The following is a 13,870-nucleotide window of genomic DNA, read 5'->3' as shown; positions in this document are numbered from 1 at the left end:
CAGACGGGGGTACGGGACTAAAGGACAGGGGCATGGGCTCAGGGCGGGAGAGGGATGGGAACAGGATCATGGTGCTAGTGACGGGGACACAGAGCTGAGGAGATACGAGGCTGAGGAACAGGAACATGGGGCAGCGACAGCAGACGGGGGTACGGGACTAAAGGACAGGGGCATGGGCTCAGGGCGGGAGAGGGATGGGAACAGGATCATAGTGCTAGCGACGGGGACACAGAGCTGAAGAGATTCGAGGCTGAGGAACAGGAACATGGGGCAGCGACAGCAGACGGGGGTACGGGACTAAAGGACAGGGGCATGGGCTCAGGGCGGGAGAGGGATGGGAACAGGATCATGGTGCTAGTGACGGGGACACAGAGCTGAGGAGATACGAGGCTGAGGAACAGGAACATGGGGCAGCGACAGCAGACGGGGGTACGGGACTAAAGGACAGGGGCATGGGCTCAGGGCGGGAGAGGGATGGAGACAGGAGTCTGGAGCCTTGGACAGGGACAGAATCTGGCAACAGGGATGTGGGGCTGGTAACATAGTTCCAAGCAAAGAATGGGGCTGAGGACAGGGGCACAAGACTGGGGTCAGGGACGTAGGCTGAGGACAGAGGTATGGGACAAGAGGAAAGACACACGTGGGCACAAGTGTGCAGCCTGCGGGCAGGGACCTAGCCCTCCGAACAAGGTCCGTGGGTAAGGATAAAGGCAGGGTTACTGATGGGGGTTGTGTAAAGAGGGCTGAATGATTTTCTCACAGTGACTACAGCCTTATTATAATAAATTACAGTATTTGCCTTTTAAAGCTGGTGTCCAGAGCAGGGAGTCTGGGCATCATCTGTGGGGTTGAGGGTATCCCAACTGGAAACAATCTCATCATGCTTCCCCAGACTCCCTTCACATCATCCCAAAGCTTGACTGACGACACCCTCGAGATCCCACATCACTGCTCTTTCCCACATTGGGGTCGAGTAAGTGACTAGAGGGCATAGCGCTGCTCCCGGAGGTGCTCTGCTCTGTGCCGGCCCTGCTCCCACTCCGTGCTGTACCCTGGATGCTGCTGAAGGGTGGCCTGGGCTGGTTGCCCTCCTCAGAGCACAGTCCCCTCCAGGCATGGCTACGGGGCCCCTCCCGGGGCACAGAAATACACGGAGCTTATGGTTCTTCCAGGGGGAACCTGGTCCTTGGGAAGGGAACAGGAGACAATGTTTCCCTACACCAGATACTCCCCAAAGGCTCCAGGGTCACACTGGTACTCTGTGGGGCAGACCTGACAGTGGCAGCCAGAGGCGATGGACCGGGAAGAACTCTCACAGAAGGCCCACGGCCACTCTGCGGAGAAAGAAGCACCGGAGCTGGGATGGGAAGGGAGTCCCAGACCAGCCTGGAGTCAGACGGCAGGGCAGGGAAGGCCGGGGGGACTGGAACATCCCCCAGCCCTCCAGGAGCTGGCTTTCCTCCGCACGTCCCTCGGGTGTTTGGGGCTGCCCACGGCCCCGCATCCCAGCGGTACATGGGGTGCTCCACAGCCGTGTGGCACCACGGCCAGGCCGGCCGCGGAGGACGAGAAGTTCCCGTGGCGGGACCCCATTTGTATCCTGGGGGCTTAGAGGAGAGAACAATCCCGATCGCGGGCCGATCCCGATGGCTCCAGCCTGGTTCCAGTCGCTCTCCCTGCCCGGTACCGCCCCGAGCCCCGCCTTCCCTCGGGTCCCGTCGGAGGAGGCGCGTTTGCACCCCCTGGCCGCCAGGGGGCAAGAGCGCACACTGCGCTACCTCCCGCTCGGGTCCCGCTCCGCTCCCGGGTGCTCATTGGTGCGCCGCGCCGGCAGCGCGACGCTGTGGTGACGTCACTCCAGTGTGCCGGCGCCGTTCACACGCGGGCAGCGCCTGACCGCGGCGCTCGAATCCTGAGACCCTCTCGGCCCGGGACCGGCCCTGCCCAGGGCCATGGAGTTCCCGGCGGCTCTCTTCCCTTCGTACTTCGCCACTGGCCCGCCCCAGGAAGAGGGAGGCTCCGCTCCGGCCGCCGGCTGGGGCGAGCACGAGCAGGTGCTGGAGGCTGGCCCCCGCCGCCGCCAGGTGAGGCCGCAACGCACTCCGCCCTCCCCGGGACGAAGGGTTTGGGACGGGCCTGGGGAACCCATCGTGGGAGCGGTCACCGGTCTGCTTCTTCCTCCAGTCTTCTCTCACTGTAGGCCGGCACTGTGTTTGTGCCTCGCCGTGGCGCGACGGGCGAGAGCTGGAAACCCGCTGACGCCGCTGCCATTCCTCTCCTGCCTCCTAACACAAGCCGCGATGAGGGGGAGCACGGTACGCTGCTTGGGGTAGGGGAGTAGCATCCCATTTCACTCCACACCCTCCTGCCGAGCTGCAGTGCAGCTCAAGATGCCTGTCGGCTCTTTCATAGGGAACTTTAACAGCTGTCCCCAAGGGTACCTGGACAGGAGGGATTGGGGGAGTGCAAGCGGTTGTTCAGCGGTGCTACAGCAGTGTCATGATACTTCTGCAGCACAGGTCAGCCCCTGCCTTCTGCTCAGCAGGTTTCTGGATCCCTTCACTTGAGCCTCAGGATATCCTGTACCGTGGTGCCCTGTACAAGAAGCTCCAGAGAGGCAAGCCTGCAGCCACCCTGGACTTCACAAAGCAGGTAGGGCCTGAGGTACCATCTAGCACAGAGGTCCCTGGGGGTGGATGGTGCAGGATCCCTGCACATTCCAGTCCTTCCATGCCTGAACAGCTCAGCCACTTCTTTGTGGATCACCCAGAAGATGCATTTGGCTCCATGGGGCAGCTGCTGCACCAGAACTTCTTCCTGGGCAAGTCCAAGCTGAAGGTCAGTGTCCATCTAGGGGTGATAAAGCCATCCACCACCTCTCCCAGCTACCAGCCCCAGCCTCTGCACCTTCTTATCCCCACAGAGGCAGGACCTGAACAGCACCATCCAGATGACAGCCCTGATGGAGGACATTGACTGCCTGGAGGCTAGGCGGTAGGCATTCCCTTTTCCTCTGCTCTGGAGAGTGCTGGGCTGAACTACTGCCTTTCTCTCCCTCTACCTGACACTATCTGTATTCCTCCAGAGGCTGCCCCCAGCAGCACGTTCTAGCCCGCCTACGCTGGTTCTCCCACATCTGCCGTGACTGGCTCTTTGAGGTGCCGCTGGGGATGCTAGCAGACTGTATTCATGAGGAGCTACTGCTGCAGTGGGCCAACCTGCTCTTCGATGACAGCTGCACTGGAGGGGCACTGGCCTGGCTGCCCTCCAAGGACCTATACACGGGCTGCCTGGTGTACCCTGGAGGGCAGGCCATGAACCATCTCTGTATCCTTCCCCATGGGGTATCCCTCATAAGGGAAGGGAGGATTGTGTTGCACTGCCCTTAGCCAGCACCACAGATTTCCAGGATGTTGTGCTGAAGGAACTGCCCCGTGCCCAGGCCTCCCCAGCAGAGTTTGAGCTCAATGGGCGTATCCGGCAAGTGGCTGCTGCGAGGGTAGATGGGGACGGTAAGACAGCCCTGGAATCTGTACCCAGAATGCATACTGGGCAGAGCATGGATTGCAGGGGGCAGCGGGATGCTCCCAGGATGTTGCCATCTCATGTGTCATCTCTTGTGGTTTCCCAGATTTTGTTGGTGTCCGCTCAGACTATCACTGTGGTGTTTGGAGGGTGCCAGGTAGATTGGGAGCAGCCCCCACCCCATTGCAGGTCATCCACACTGATGTGCCCGCCTCCTGCCTCACTGTCAGGTAGGCGCTGAGGGAGAAGAGGGCTGTGCTGTATCTGCAGCCTTCCCTGCTATGGTGGATGCTCTTGCCGCCACAGTTATGCCATGTCTCCCATCACGCAGCCCTCACCTCCCTGGGGAACTGGCCGTCTGCACCCGGAGTGGAGCCATCTACCTCTGGAGCGTTGAGATGGGGTGAGACAGAGCGCTTAGGGCTTAGAGAGGGCTCATGCAGACCCCTGAGTTTCAGGGAAGTGGGACAGTCCCAAACAATGGGGGCAGTTCTGCCCTCTGCCATCATCACCTTCTTCCCACAGGCTGCAGCGGCTCCGCCATGACACCCAGACCATGTTTTTTCGGGACCATTCATCTTGGCGCTGGAGCGACTTCACTGCCCACCCACGAGTGCTCAGCTGTGCCGACCGCACTGGCTTGCAGTGCCTGGATGCCCGGGTGAGCGTGGAGGAGTGGACACGGGGTTAAGTGGGCAGGGGAGAGGGTTGTACAGCCTGGGGTGCTGATGGCACTCTGCTCTTTGGCTGCAGGCCCCCGAAAGATGCCACTTTGACTTGTTCAAGGTGGGTCAGGAAGCTGGCTGCCAGCAGGGTGAGCGTGTGGTGCTGCCCATGTACCTGGGCAGGGCCCACCCCTCTCAGCACCTTGTCACCACTCAGGTGAGTCCTACCACACATGGAGAGTACAGCTGGGGGTAATATGCCCTGACACAGCCCCAACTCCCAGTGCCTGTGGGGCAGGGAGATCACCTGAGCAGGGCTGCCACAGCATATTGGGGTGAGCCCTGATGAGCTGTGCATCCCTGTCCTAGTTCTCTGTGTATGTGCTGGATGAGAGGTTGCCAATGGTACCTGTCTTGAAGTGGGCACACATGATGAAGGCCCCGCCTCTCTTTTCCCACCTTACGCCGGGGGGCCCCAGGAGGAGCCATAAGGTGCTGCTGGGCGCGTCTCGCACCCAGGAGCTGTTACTGCTGCAGTATCAGGGTAAGAGATCGGCCTTAATGGGTGATGCAGGTCTCCTCTGCACATGCCCTAGTCTCCTAACTGCTGGAACCAGCTGCTGCCTCAGTGTTCAAGCCCACTGGGCAATTGTCATATCCTTCCACAGGGGGCAACCAGTCAGCGTGCCAGCTGGCAGGGCCTCCTCAGAAGTTGCATAGCATCGCGGGCTGTCTGCAGCACCTGCCCATCCAGCTCCCACACCATCACCACCTGCTCCAGCAGCGCCTTGGTGCCCCTGCTGCCGGTGGGTGTTCTGCAGTTTCTGTGGGCGGGTATGGCAGTGAATGTGGGCTAGAATGGGTGGTTGTAGCCCACTGTGTGCCATGGAGGTGGGGGGTAGTGGTTGGAAAAAGCAAGTCCTGAACAAAGTTACAGATTAAATGAACAACATGGAAAAGAACATAGGCAGGAACTGGCTGTGAGTGTACCCATGGTGGGGGTGGGGGCAGCCCCATTGCTGGCCAGAGCCCTAGGACTGGGACTACAGTGACAGATGTTTCCCCTGTCCCCACAGGGCTTGCCGCCACACTGCAGGAGGATGGGCCACAGGAGTCCCTGTTCGTTTTCCAGCTCTCTGAGGCTGGGGACATCTTCTACCAGAGGCTAATTCATGAGGTCGTGGAGCCCTCTGCTCCTGTCTTGATGGATGAGGCTGTGGCAGCCCCTGGCTCTTCCCCTCTCTTTGAGACCCCAGCAGGAAGCCCACTAGGCTTGGGCAGTAATGAGGAAGAGGAAGAACAAACCTTCTACCTGTCCAACCTAGAGGTCATTATCAATGAGGAGGAAGATGAGGAGGTGGAGAATGCAGGCAAAGCAGCAGCCCCAGAGCAAACCAAATCACCTCAGGAGCCCTCTGCCAGCCCTCAGCCTTTACCAGCAGTGCCCAGCTCAGCTGCAGCCCTGCGCTACCGCCGCTGGCTGAAAGATTTTTCCAAGGGTCACAGGAAACATCCCCAGCACACCTGGTCCCCCACCTTCAGCCAGAAGCGCATCTTCACCCGCAGAGAACTGGAGATGTCAGCAGGCCTGAGCAGCCTGCACCAGCAGGCACGTCAGCAGCTGCGCCAAGCCATGCAGGAAGGGGGCTGCATTCAGTGCTGGGACACCCCACCACCCCAACCCCCTCCTCTGCAGCTCCTGGAGCCTCCGGGAGGTCTAGATACTTTGAGTGCTCGTCTGACAACAACTTGGTCTGAGGGCTGGTGTCAGTGGTGGGAAGAGAAGTCAAGCTACAACCTGGCGCGGCGGCAGCAGGCACTGCGAGAGCGACGGCGGCGGCAGAAGCGAGCTCGAGGCCGGCGCAGCTTTTCAGCCAGCTTCACCTCCTCCCACACCTACCAGTCCGATCTGTCAGAGCTGAGCGATACAGCAGTCCCATTACCACCACCACTGTCGCCTGCTGTGCTGCCCCCGGAGGCAGCCAGCAGCCCCCCACGACCGGTAGTGCTGGACGAAGCCCTGCTGTCCTCCCAGAGCCTGCAGTCCCGCGGAATCCCTAAGGAGCGGCGAAAGACGCTACGAGACTTCTTGTCGGTGTGTGCCGAGGAACCCCCGGAACCGCCGGAGCTCCTCGGCAGCCAGGCCAGCCAGGCGTGCATCCCCTCATCGCAGAGCCTGAGCCTCAGCCTCAGCCAGGCGTCCGGCACCTCGCAGCCTCGCCGCAAGCGGCCGCGCATGGGCTTCTAAGGCACAATAAAACCGCTGCGTCTGCGCTGCCGGCTGCGTTGCAGCGCCGCGGGGGTGGGGCCGGGGGCGGGATTGGCAGAGGCGGCAGCCAATGGCGCGGCAGCAGCGCGGCTGTCATGGCGGCGGCTGCGCTGGCGCGGGGGCTGGCGCGCGGATGGGCCGCGCGGGGCGCGCTGCGCGCGGGGCAGGTGGGTGCTGGGCTCGGGGGGTGCAGCGACAGCGACAGTGGGGGGGGGCTGGAGAGGGGGCGGAGGGTGCTTAGCCCGGCGAACCTCTGCCGAGAGACCGGTTCGTGTTTGTTCCCTCCCTGGGCAAGGTCCGCCGTAGGCCCGTGTCCTGCCGTGTGCATGCGTGGGGCCGTCCCGCACCCCTTGCGCCCTGCTCAGCCCAACGTGCTCCCCCTTCACTGCCGCATGCACCCACCCCGCCTGCGACTTTATCCGCCGTATGCACCCCCATCGCCCTGGCACGTGTGCCGTGTTCCCCACGCTCTCTTCGCCAGCGCTGGCCACGGGGAATGGTCCCCGCGGGGTGCAGGCTCTAAGGCATCTGGTCCCTGCCCCAGCGATACGCGGCGGCGGCCGGCGGGCACGATGGGGAGGTTGACAAGGCGCGGCGGGCAGCGGCGGAAGAGGCAAGCGGACAGCCCACGATCTTCAGCAAGATAATCGACCGCAGCGTGCCTGCCACTATCCTCTATGAAGATGACAAGGTAGCAGGGACGACAAGGCACATATGCCCATAGGTGTGGGACAGCCGGAGGGGTGCGGGGCTCACTGCTTCACTTCCCTCTGGTAGTGCCTGGTCTTCCGCGACGTGGCACCCCAAGCCCCCATCCACTTCCTGGTGATCCCCAAGCGTCCCATCCCCAGGATCAGCCGCGTGGGTGCTCAGGACACTGAGGTGAGTCAGCAGGGGATTCTCTGTAACACTGAGGGGCACAGGGAACAACGGTGACCGTCCCACTCTCGCAGCTCCTGGGGCACTTGCTGGTGGTGGCGGCGCGTACGGCGCAGGCAGAGGGGCTGGCTGACGGCTACCGCCTTGGTGAGTTGGTATTTCCTGCCATGTCATGGGGAGGAACCCTTGCCCGTCGGGGCTGAGGGTGTTGCAGCTGGGTTGCCTGACCCCCTGTTCTTCCACTGACAGTGATCAATGACGGGAAGCATGGTGCCCAGTCCGTCTACCACCTGCACCTCCACGTGCTGGGGGGACGGCAGATGGGCTGGCCCCCAGGCTGACCCCACACCTACACACTATGGGCTGCCGAACAATAAAGCATCTCCTTGGTGGTGGCTTCAGTAGCTTTATGTCGGGATGCCTCTGCTGGAGCAGGAGTGGCTGGCCTGGGATAGCAGTAGTTTTGGGTGGGACTTAGTACCCTGTTTCTTGGAGGCGAGGGAGATGTCAGGGCTGCCAACATCCCAACCTGCCCACACTTAAGCTGCTCTGAAGTCCCCCAGTTGGAGTAGGAGGTTTGTGAGGGCTACCCACATGCCACATCACAGAATCATAGAATATCAGGGGCTTGAAATATCATTCAGTCCAACCCCCCTGCCCGAGCAGCATCACTTATACTGGATCACACAGGAGCACATCCAGGTCGGTTTTTAGTATCTCCAGAGGCAGAGACTCCACAACTGCCGTGGGCAGCCTAATCCAGTGTTCTGTCACCCTCAGTGAAAAAAAAATGTCCTTATCTTTACATGTTGGCGTTGGGCAGAGGGAGAGCAGGCTGGGTGTCCTCAAGATGGCGCATGTCCCAGGAGTGCCAGCAGTGCCCCATGCCCTGGGCTACCTCTTCAGCCCCACTGCCAAGATGCAGCCCCAGCACCCCACTGTGCCTCCCACCAAGCCCTGTGGAGCTTCTGTGCCTCACAGCAGTGAGCTAATGCACTGCGTTGAACTAAGAGTAGTAACTGCACAGTTACCTCTCCTTGGGAGTCCCCAGGGCACTGAGAAATGAGGGCAGTGCAGGATGGGTTGCATGGTGAGTGCAGTCCCCGCTGCACATCTCTGTACCCCGGTGCCACATCACTTCCCACAGCACCTGTATGTGCACTGCTGTACAAAACACATCACACTGCACGCCTCAGAGTCGTGACGTGTGCTCACCGCTGTGCCAGGCAGCGTTATGCAGAGTGTACGCCTGTGGCTGCACAGCACCGCACACCCCAGGGGTGTGCCTATCCCAGCCTGCCGGAGCAGCAGCCCCCGGCGCTGCGCATGCCGAACACGGGCAGCGCCGTGCGGGCCCAGCAGCAGGCGCTTGCCCCTGTCGGCATGCTGACCACAGACACGTGCCTGCGTGGGGCCACATCCACCCTGCGAGGGGCCCACGCCGGCGCTGCCACGTGCTCCCCGCCAGCGCCCTGCTGCAGAGGCAGGCAGCAGCCTGCTCGCCTGCCACCCGCTCACCGCCCGCATGCTCCCTGTTCGGTGCCTCCCGCTCCCATTGCGCTGCTGGGCCGCAGCCGGGCACCGTGGCTATATTTAGCGCCGTGGGGCCGGTGCTGGCGTGGCGCATGGCCCACCTGGCACTACTGTCAGGGCTGCCTGGGCCCCTGCCAGCCGCCCCGGGGACCGCAGCCCCGCCAGGGAGAATGGCAGCTCTGTTCATCCTCTGGCTCGGTGGCGCTGGCGGTGGGGCCCCCCGGGAGCAGCGTGGAGCTGTGGCAGAGCCCAGTCACTTTCCTCACACACATACACTCGGTATAGGACGCTGAATGTTTTTGTGGTGCAAATAACAATGTTGGGTACTGCTGCTTCCCACCCACCAGACCCACTGGAGTGTCAGCAGAAGCTATGGCCACCTTCGGATGTCAGGCAGCCCTGCACTGGAGCTAGGGATCTGAAGTTGGGGCTGGGGGCTTCTGGGGATGAGAGGACTCCAAAGAGGGACTGGAGGTCCTTGGGGAGAAAAATATGCCAAAGAGAGGCCAGGGATCCCCAGTGCAGCCCCCCCAACCCGGGGATGCCTTGCTAGCAGAGGGTGGGTGCGAGGTCAGGTTACAGATGCCTGCAATCACATTTCCTGCAGCAGTGGGTTTATTTTATCAGTTCCCTGAGCAGCGCTGGGGCTCCACAGCAGTCACAGCTCTCTGGAGTTTGGCCTGGCGGGGCGGGTGGCCACGAGCTGTTTTCATTCTTCAGCTGAAGACTATCACAAATGACGCAAGTCCACAAAAGGGCTGGGAAGGGGGGTGGCGGGGGATGTGTCAAACAATGAGAGGCAGCCAGATGTGCTACATCAGCTCCAGGGCTGCTGCACCACAGTGATTGTGACAGGGTGCAGCCTCATGGCAATGCCCCGTGTGCAGAGTGGTTTGTCCCACAGTGAGTTCACAGACCCAGGCTAGCATCGTTAGGGTCGATGTCCCACGCTGCTGTGGCGGTCTTTACTGTTCCTTCAGTGTCCCCCAGGCACTCTCTCATGCTGCCTGTCCAGGTTTTTGACTGTCCAGGGAACAAGACATGTCTGATGGGGAATCCAGGGCCACTACCGGGAAGAGCCCTCTGGTGTGCAAGCTAGGGGTGGGTGCCCAGGCTGCCACCCTCACCAAGAGCTGGGGTATGAGTGTATAATAGCAGCCAGCCGCAGGCCTCCAGCTGAGCATGGGGACACAACCAGGAGCATCCACAACATCACCCTCAGAGCATGCACCCAGCCTTTGGGGCACCCAGTCACCCATCTTTAGTGGGTGCAGGGCTGGTTTGCCTCTAGCATAGCAGGGCGCCGCTGGCTGAACCTAAGCTCCAGGGCATGTCTCTCCCTCCTCCTTGCAGCTGTTCTGCAGATGGACTCAGAGGAGCCTCAGTTTGGCACAAGACCGAGCACCCTGAGGGAGGAGTCCCTGCTGGGGGCCCCGGCCTGCTGAAGCCAAAGGGGCTGGGCACATCCCCGGCCAGGAAAAGCAGAGGCCCCAGAGTCAAGCGTGGTGGCCCCAGCAGCACACACCGCAGAGCTCTGGAATAACATCCCTCATGCAGGAGCTATCAAAGGGCCCTTCTTCTGCCTGGCCTGTACGGGAATGGAGGCCGGGGGGCCCAGCGAGGGATGGCAAAGAGTGGAGCTGCTTCACACTTACGGAGGACCAGCTGTTGCCAGCCAGGCGCCGCTGGGGCCCGTCCCACCCCACCACCCTGGGCCAGCCATGGGTCCCTGGGGCAGAGGGGCCTGCCCAGGTGCCTAGCCCAAGTGGCAGAAATGGGGCACCCGGGTCAGGCCATGGGCAGCAACATGTCCCCAGATGCCTGGTGCGGGGCACATCCCTGCCAACCCAGTAGGGGCAGATGTCACTGCCCAGGCATGGTGCCCACCCATGGGCCTTCCATGGTGTCCTCCAAGGGCCTTCGGGGCTATTTCTGCCCCCCGGGCTAGGCCCTACGAACTCTGGCCGACTCTCAGGCTCCTCCTCCCGGTCCCTCAATTCGAAGGCATCAGGGCAGCCCAAGGCAGGGGGTACCGCCCCTGCCACACTCAGCCGCTCCAGCTCCCCCCTCGGCGCGGCCCTGGCCTCGAACAGCTGCGCTGCCCTAAACCGATGCCCTCTCCGATGGGTCTTTCCCTTGGCCCCGCCCCCCCAGGTTCCCAGCCAATAGGAGATGCGTACGCAGCCAGCGCCACCAATGAGATGTCGGCAGCGGGCGGGGCGCGGCCCGCGTTTGCCGTCACCATGGAGACGAAGCAGCCTCTCTGCGCGCAGGGCCACGGAGCCGCGAGTGGGGCGGTGGGAGCTGAGAGTACCCCGAGAGGGGGGCCGGGGGCGCCGGGGCGCAGGTATTAGGAGTGTAGGGCTTTAAGGTGACCCTGGAGGAAGACGCTTAGGGGATAGGGTTGGAGGCGGAGTCTGGGAAGCATTACGGGGACATGGAGGCATTAGAAAATTGACAGGTTGGAGGACACAGATTGGCGGGGGTCGCACCTAGAGAAGACGCTGGGGGCGCAGAGTCCAGGCAGCGGGTGCTGGGCATTGTAGAGCCTCGGGAGGAAGCATACTGGGGTGGAAGGAGCATTACGGGGCCGGGCCTGGGATGAGGAAACTGTAGGAGTTGTTGCTGGGGGCAGAGGAGGCAAGAAGGAAAGGGGTGTTAGGAAGGAGGAGACTCCTCCGGAATGCAGAACCAGCAGCAAGCACTTCTGCTTCCCCTCAGAGGGAGAGAAATCCCTAGTTGGAGGTGACACTGCAGGAAACCTGGAGTCCCGTGTCCGAGGACTCTGCCCATGCTGGATATGGTGAGCACGGAGGGGCTGAAGGATGCATCCGCTGCCTTCCCTCAGGCACTGTCCCCACATGCAGGGTGACTCCAACAGTCCACATGCCTCCCATGCTCTCTGAGGAGAAGTTGCCATGCATGGCTGGGATCCAGAATGATGTCCTCCTACCTGCAGTGCCTATGGAGAAGCCCCAGTGTCACAGAGAGATATTGATGGCTACAACCAAGATGCCCCAGAAGATGTCAGCCTCGGATGAGCTGCCTGCCAAGGTTCTGCCAGCTGTCCCCAGCACGGTGCCACCAGCTGAGGCCGAGAGGGATTCCTGCGGGATTGAGCTCCCTATTGTGGTGCCTGTGTTGCCCACCTCTCTGAAGACATCAGCAGAGCAGGCCAGTCAGTCTCTGCTCCCGGGTAGCTGCTTGATCCACAACTGGCAAAATGAGGTAAATTACCACCATGACCTGGGGGGCTATAAGGGAAAATGCCCCTCAAAACCTGTCCCACTATATCCCACATGCTGATCCTATGAAAACCTGTACACCGAGGCAGCTCCCTCTCTAAATAACTGCCCTTGGCTAAGCCAGAGCTCTCTGGGTGACCTTGAGCTCAGTGGGATGGAAAGGGGATGAAATTCAATACCACAAAAGGCATGGACATGTGTGTGTGGGTGATGGCAGAGAGACAACAGCCGGGGGGCTTACAGCTAGGGTGACAAAAGCTGTCTGTTGCAATCCATTGCAGGGACACAGGGATGTCTGCGTAGGCAAGCCACACAGGGGATGACATGGGCCAAGACATGACACAGCCTGGGAACTCTGCCGTTTGTTCAAGGGCTCTAAAAGCATTTGTCCAGCGAAAGGGACAGCCTAGGGCTGGCATGGCCATATGAGGCTAGCTATCCTCCCATCAAGCAGAGGAGGTCAGCTCTGCCCCAGTTGCAGATGCCCCCAGTTTGGGCTTCCTGAGGAGCCAGCTGGAAGGACTGTCCTCCCTTTTTACAGTGTATGTCTCTGAGGCTACTCCCACGGCTTGTGGCAGGCATCTGCCCGCATGGCATGGCCATGGGTTTGGGGCAGGGCCCCTGACTTGTGGATGTTCATCAGGAAAGGTCACTTACCCTCAGCCCTGAATTGTGCCCAAAGGCCCAAGGGACTATTGAAAGCCTAAAATCTGGGAGTGGGTGTGGGGCACTGCATGGTGGGCTCCTACTCCCTTCTTGCAGCCACACCATCTATCCCCAGAGATCCACAAACCACTTGGACACTGTGCCGGTGCTGGAACCGGGAAACAAGGGCTTCACCCACCTGCATGGCCATCATGGGCTGCTGGTCCACGAGCTCCTCTCCTGGCCCACCATGAAGGACACCTACCACCCACCACACAGGGCCCTTCTGCTGGGACGAGGTGAGGCTGAGCCCTGCCTAAGCCATGTGCACCCCCAAAATGCAACAAGATCTTATCTGCAAAGCTGATGACACCTTATCCCCCACAGGGCAGCGACAGGCCATGCTGGAGTCCATGCTCTACCAAAAATACAGGCAAGCCTGCACCCTCACATGCCACCCACCCCTGGAGCCATGCTCCCGGGGAAATATAACTCTGCTGTGGATGCCTGCCCCCTGGGGAGAAACCAGAGCTCAGGGCTGCAAGTTCTGCTCTGCCAACAGGAATGAGATGCTGGAGGAGATCTGTCCCCACCAGATGCCCATGGAATCGGTTTCCACCACACACCAGGATTACCGTGCTGAGGGCTGCCAGTTGACACCACTGCCCACCACCAAGGTAACAAGCTGCGGACACTCTCCCCTGTGGCAGCCCCTAGAAAGCTTCCAAGGCTTCCAAGTCGTGTTGACCCCCACAGCCATTGTCACGTTGCCTGTATTTGCAGCCCCACAACTACTGCACGGAGCAGCCTTTCAGCTTCTGGCTGGAGAAAGCCCACAGCCTGCCTGTAAGCAGCCCCAGCACCCTGCCTGCCAGCATCCGAGGAACTCGGCTGCTGACAGAGACCTCTCTCCTCTAGGGTGTCACCAAAATCTGCAGCAGAGACAGTCCTTTTCGGAGGAATGCAGCCTTCTCCACTCCCATCACTGAGTGCCTAGAACAGCCCCTATCCTATACACCCTGGAGCAGTCAGCTTCAGCCCCACAAGCAATAAAAAAGGGCATTTGGAGGAGGAGCACCGTGTTTCTGGCATCTCCTTCCCCATGAGGG

General features: G+C 61.1%; 3 protein-coding genes across 5 annotated transcripts; all 3 read left to right on the top strand.

The window, feature by feature from the left end:
* Positions 1-1,878: 1,878 nt before the first annotated feature.
* TAF1C (TATA-box binding protein associated factor, RNA polymerase I subunit C) lies at positions 1,879-6,463 on the top strand. Of its 3 annotated transcripts, XM_064140427.1 has the most exons (13): positions 1,879-2,315; positions 2,413-2,652; positions 2,743-2,838; positions 2,924-2,994; positions 3,086-3,327; positions 3,402-3,512; positions 3,632-3,755; positions 3,857-3,928; positions 4,051-4,186; positions 4,279-4,407; positions 4,560-4,734; positions 4,859-4,996; positions 5,267-6,463. In XM_064140427.1, exons 1-13 carry the CDS (start codon positions 1,953-1,955, stop codon positions 6,436-6,438), a joined length of 3,069 nt encoding a protein of 1,022 aa, XP_063996497.1. In that variant the 5' UTR covers positions 1,879-1,952; the 3' UTR covers positions 6,439-6,463. The 3 variants fall into 3 exon arrangements, with proteins under 3 accessions (XP_063996497.1, XP_063996499.1, XP_063996500.1); XM_064140429.1 differs by lacking the exon at positions 4,859-4,996; XM_064140430.1 differs by lacking the exon at positions 1,879-2,315 and having other exon boundaries at positions 2,600-2,652; positions 2,771-2,838.
* A 91-nt stretch (positions 6,464-6,554) lies between these two features.
* Positions 6,555-7,742, top strand: HINT2 (histidine triad nucleotide binding protein 2). Its single transcript, XM_064176679.1, has 5 exons — positions 6,555-6,626; positions 7,004-7,150; positions 7,237-7,341; positions 7,413-7,485; positions 7,588-7,742. The coding sequence occupies exons 1-5, from the start codon at positions 6,555-6,557 to the stop codon at positions 7,677-7,679; spliced, it is 489 nt and encodes a 162-aa protein (XP_064032749.1). The 3' UTR covers positions 7,680-7,742.
* A 922-nt stretch (positions 7,743-8,664) lies between these two features.
* SPAG8 (sperm associated antigen 8) lies at positions 8,665-13,835 on the top strand. The gene is made up of 8 exons (XM_064140744.1): positions 8,665-8,872; positions 11,026-11,218; positions 11,739-12,099; positions 12,898-13,060; positions 13,149-13,194; positions 13,324-13,438; positions 13,545-13,607; positions 13,680-13,835. Exons 1-8 carry the CDS (start codon positions 8,665-8,667, stop codon positions 13,812-13,814), a joined length of 1,284 nt encoding a protein of 427 aa, XP_063996814.1. The 3' UTR covers positions 13,815-13,835.
* Positions 13,836-13,870: the final 35 nt, after the last annotated feature.

Source organism: Pogoniulus pusillus, chromosome Z, assembly GCF_015220805.1.
Source record: "Pogoniulus pusillus isolate bPogPus1 chromosome Z, bPogPus1.pri, whole genome shotgun sequence".
Classification (NCBI taxonomy): Eukaryota; Metazoa; Chordata; class Aves; order Piciformes; family Lybiidae; genus Pogoniulus; species Pogoniulus pusillus.
The sequence above is the reverse complement of the archived record's forward strand: the minus strand, read 5'-3'. Positions and strand labels throughout refer to the sequence as shown.

Bases quoted from the DNA above. Each gene is read 5' to 3' on its own strand.
- TAF1C (XM_064140427.1), top strand. From the start codon at position 1,953: ATGGAGTTCCCGGCGGCTCTCTTCCCTTCGTACTTCGCCACTGGCCCG. The intron at 2,839-2,923 runs GTCAGTGTCCAT...TTATCCCCACAG, and splicing joins TGGGCAAGTCCAAGCTGAAG to AGGCAGGACCTGAACAGCAC. The intron at 3,929-4,050 runs GTGAGACAGAGC...TTCTTCCCACAG, and splicing joins CTCTGGAGCGTTGAGATGGG to GCTGCAGCGGCTCCGCCATG.
- HINT2 (XM_064176679.1), top strand. From the start codon at position 6,555: ATGGCGGCGGCTGCGCTGGCGCGGGGGCTGGCGCGCGGATGGGCCGCG. The intron at 7,151-7,236 runs GTAGCAGGGACG...TCCCTCTGGTAG, and splicing joins TCCTCTATGAAGATGACAAG to TGCCTGGTCTTCCGCGACGT. The intron at 7,342-7,412 runs GTGAGTCAGCAG...CCACTCTCGCAG, and splicing joins TGGGTGCTCAGGACACTGAG to CTCCTGGGGCACTTGCTGGT.
- SPAG8 (XM_064140744.1), top strand. From the start codon at position 8,665: ATGCCGAACACGGGCAGCGCCGTGCGGGCCCAGCAGCAGGCGCTTGCC. The intron at 8,873-11,025 runs GTTCGGTGCCTC...CCGCCCCCCCAG, and splicing joins TCACCGCCCGCATGCTCCCT to GTTCCCAGCCAATAGGAGAT. The intron at 13,195-13,323 runs GCAAGCCTGCAC...CTCTGCCAACAG, and splicing joins ATGCTCTACCAAAAATACAG to GAATGAGATGCTGGAGGAGA.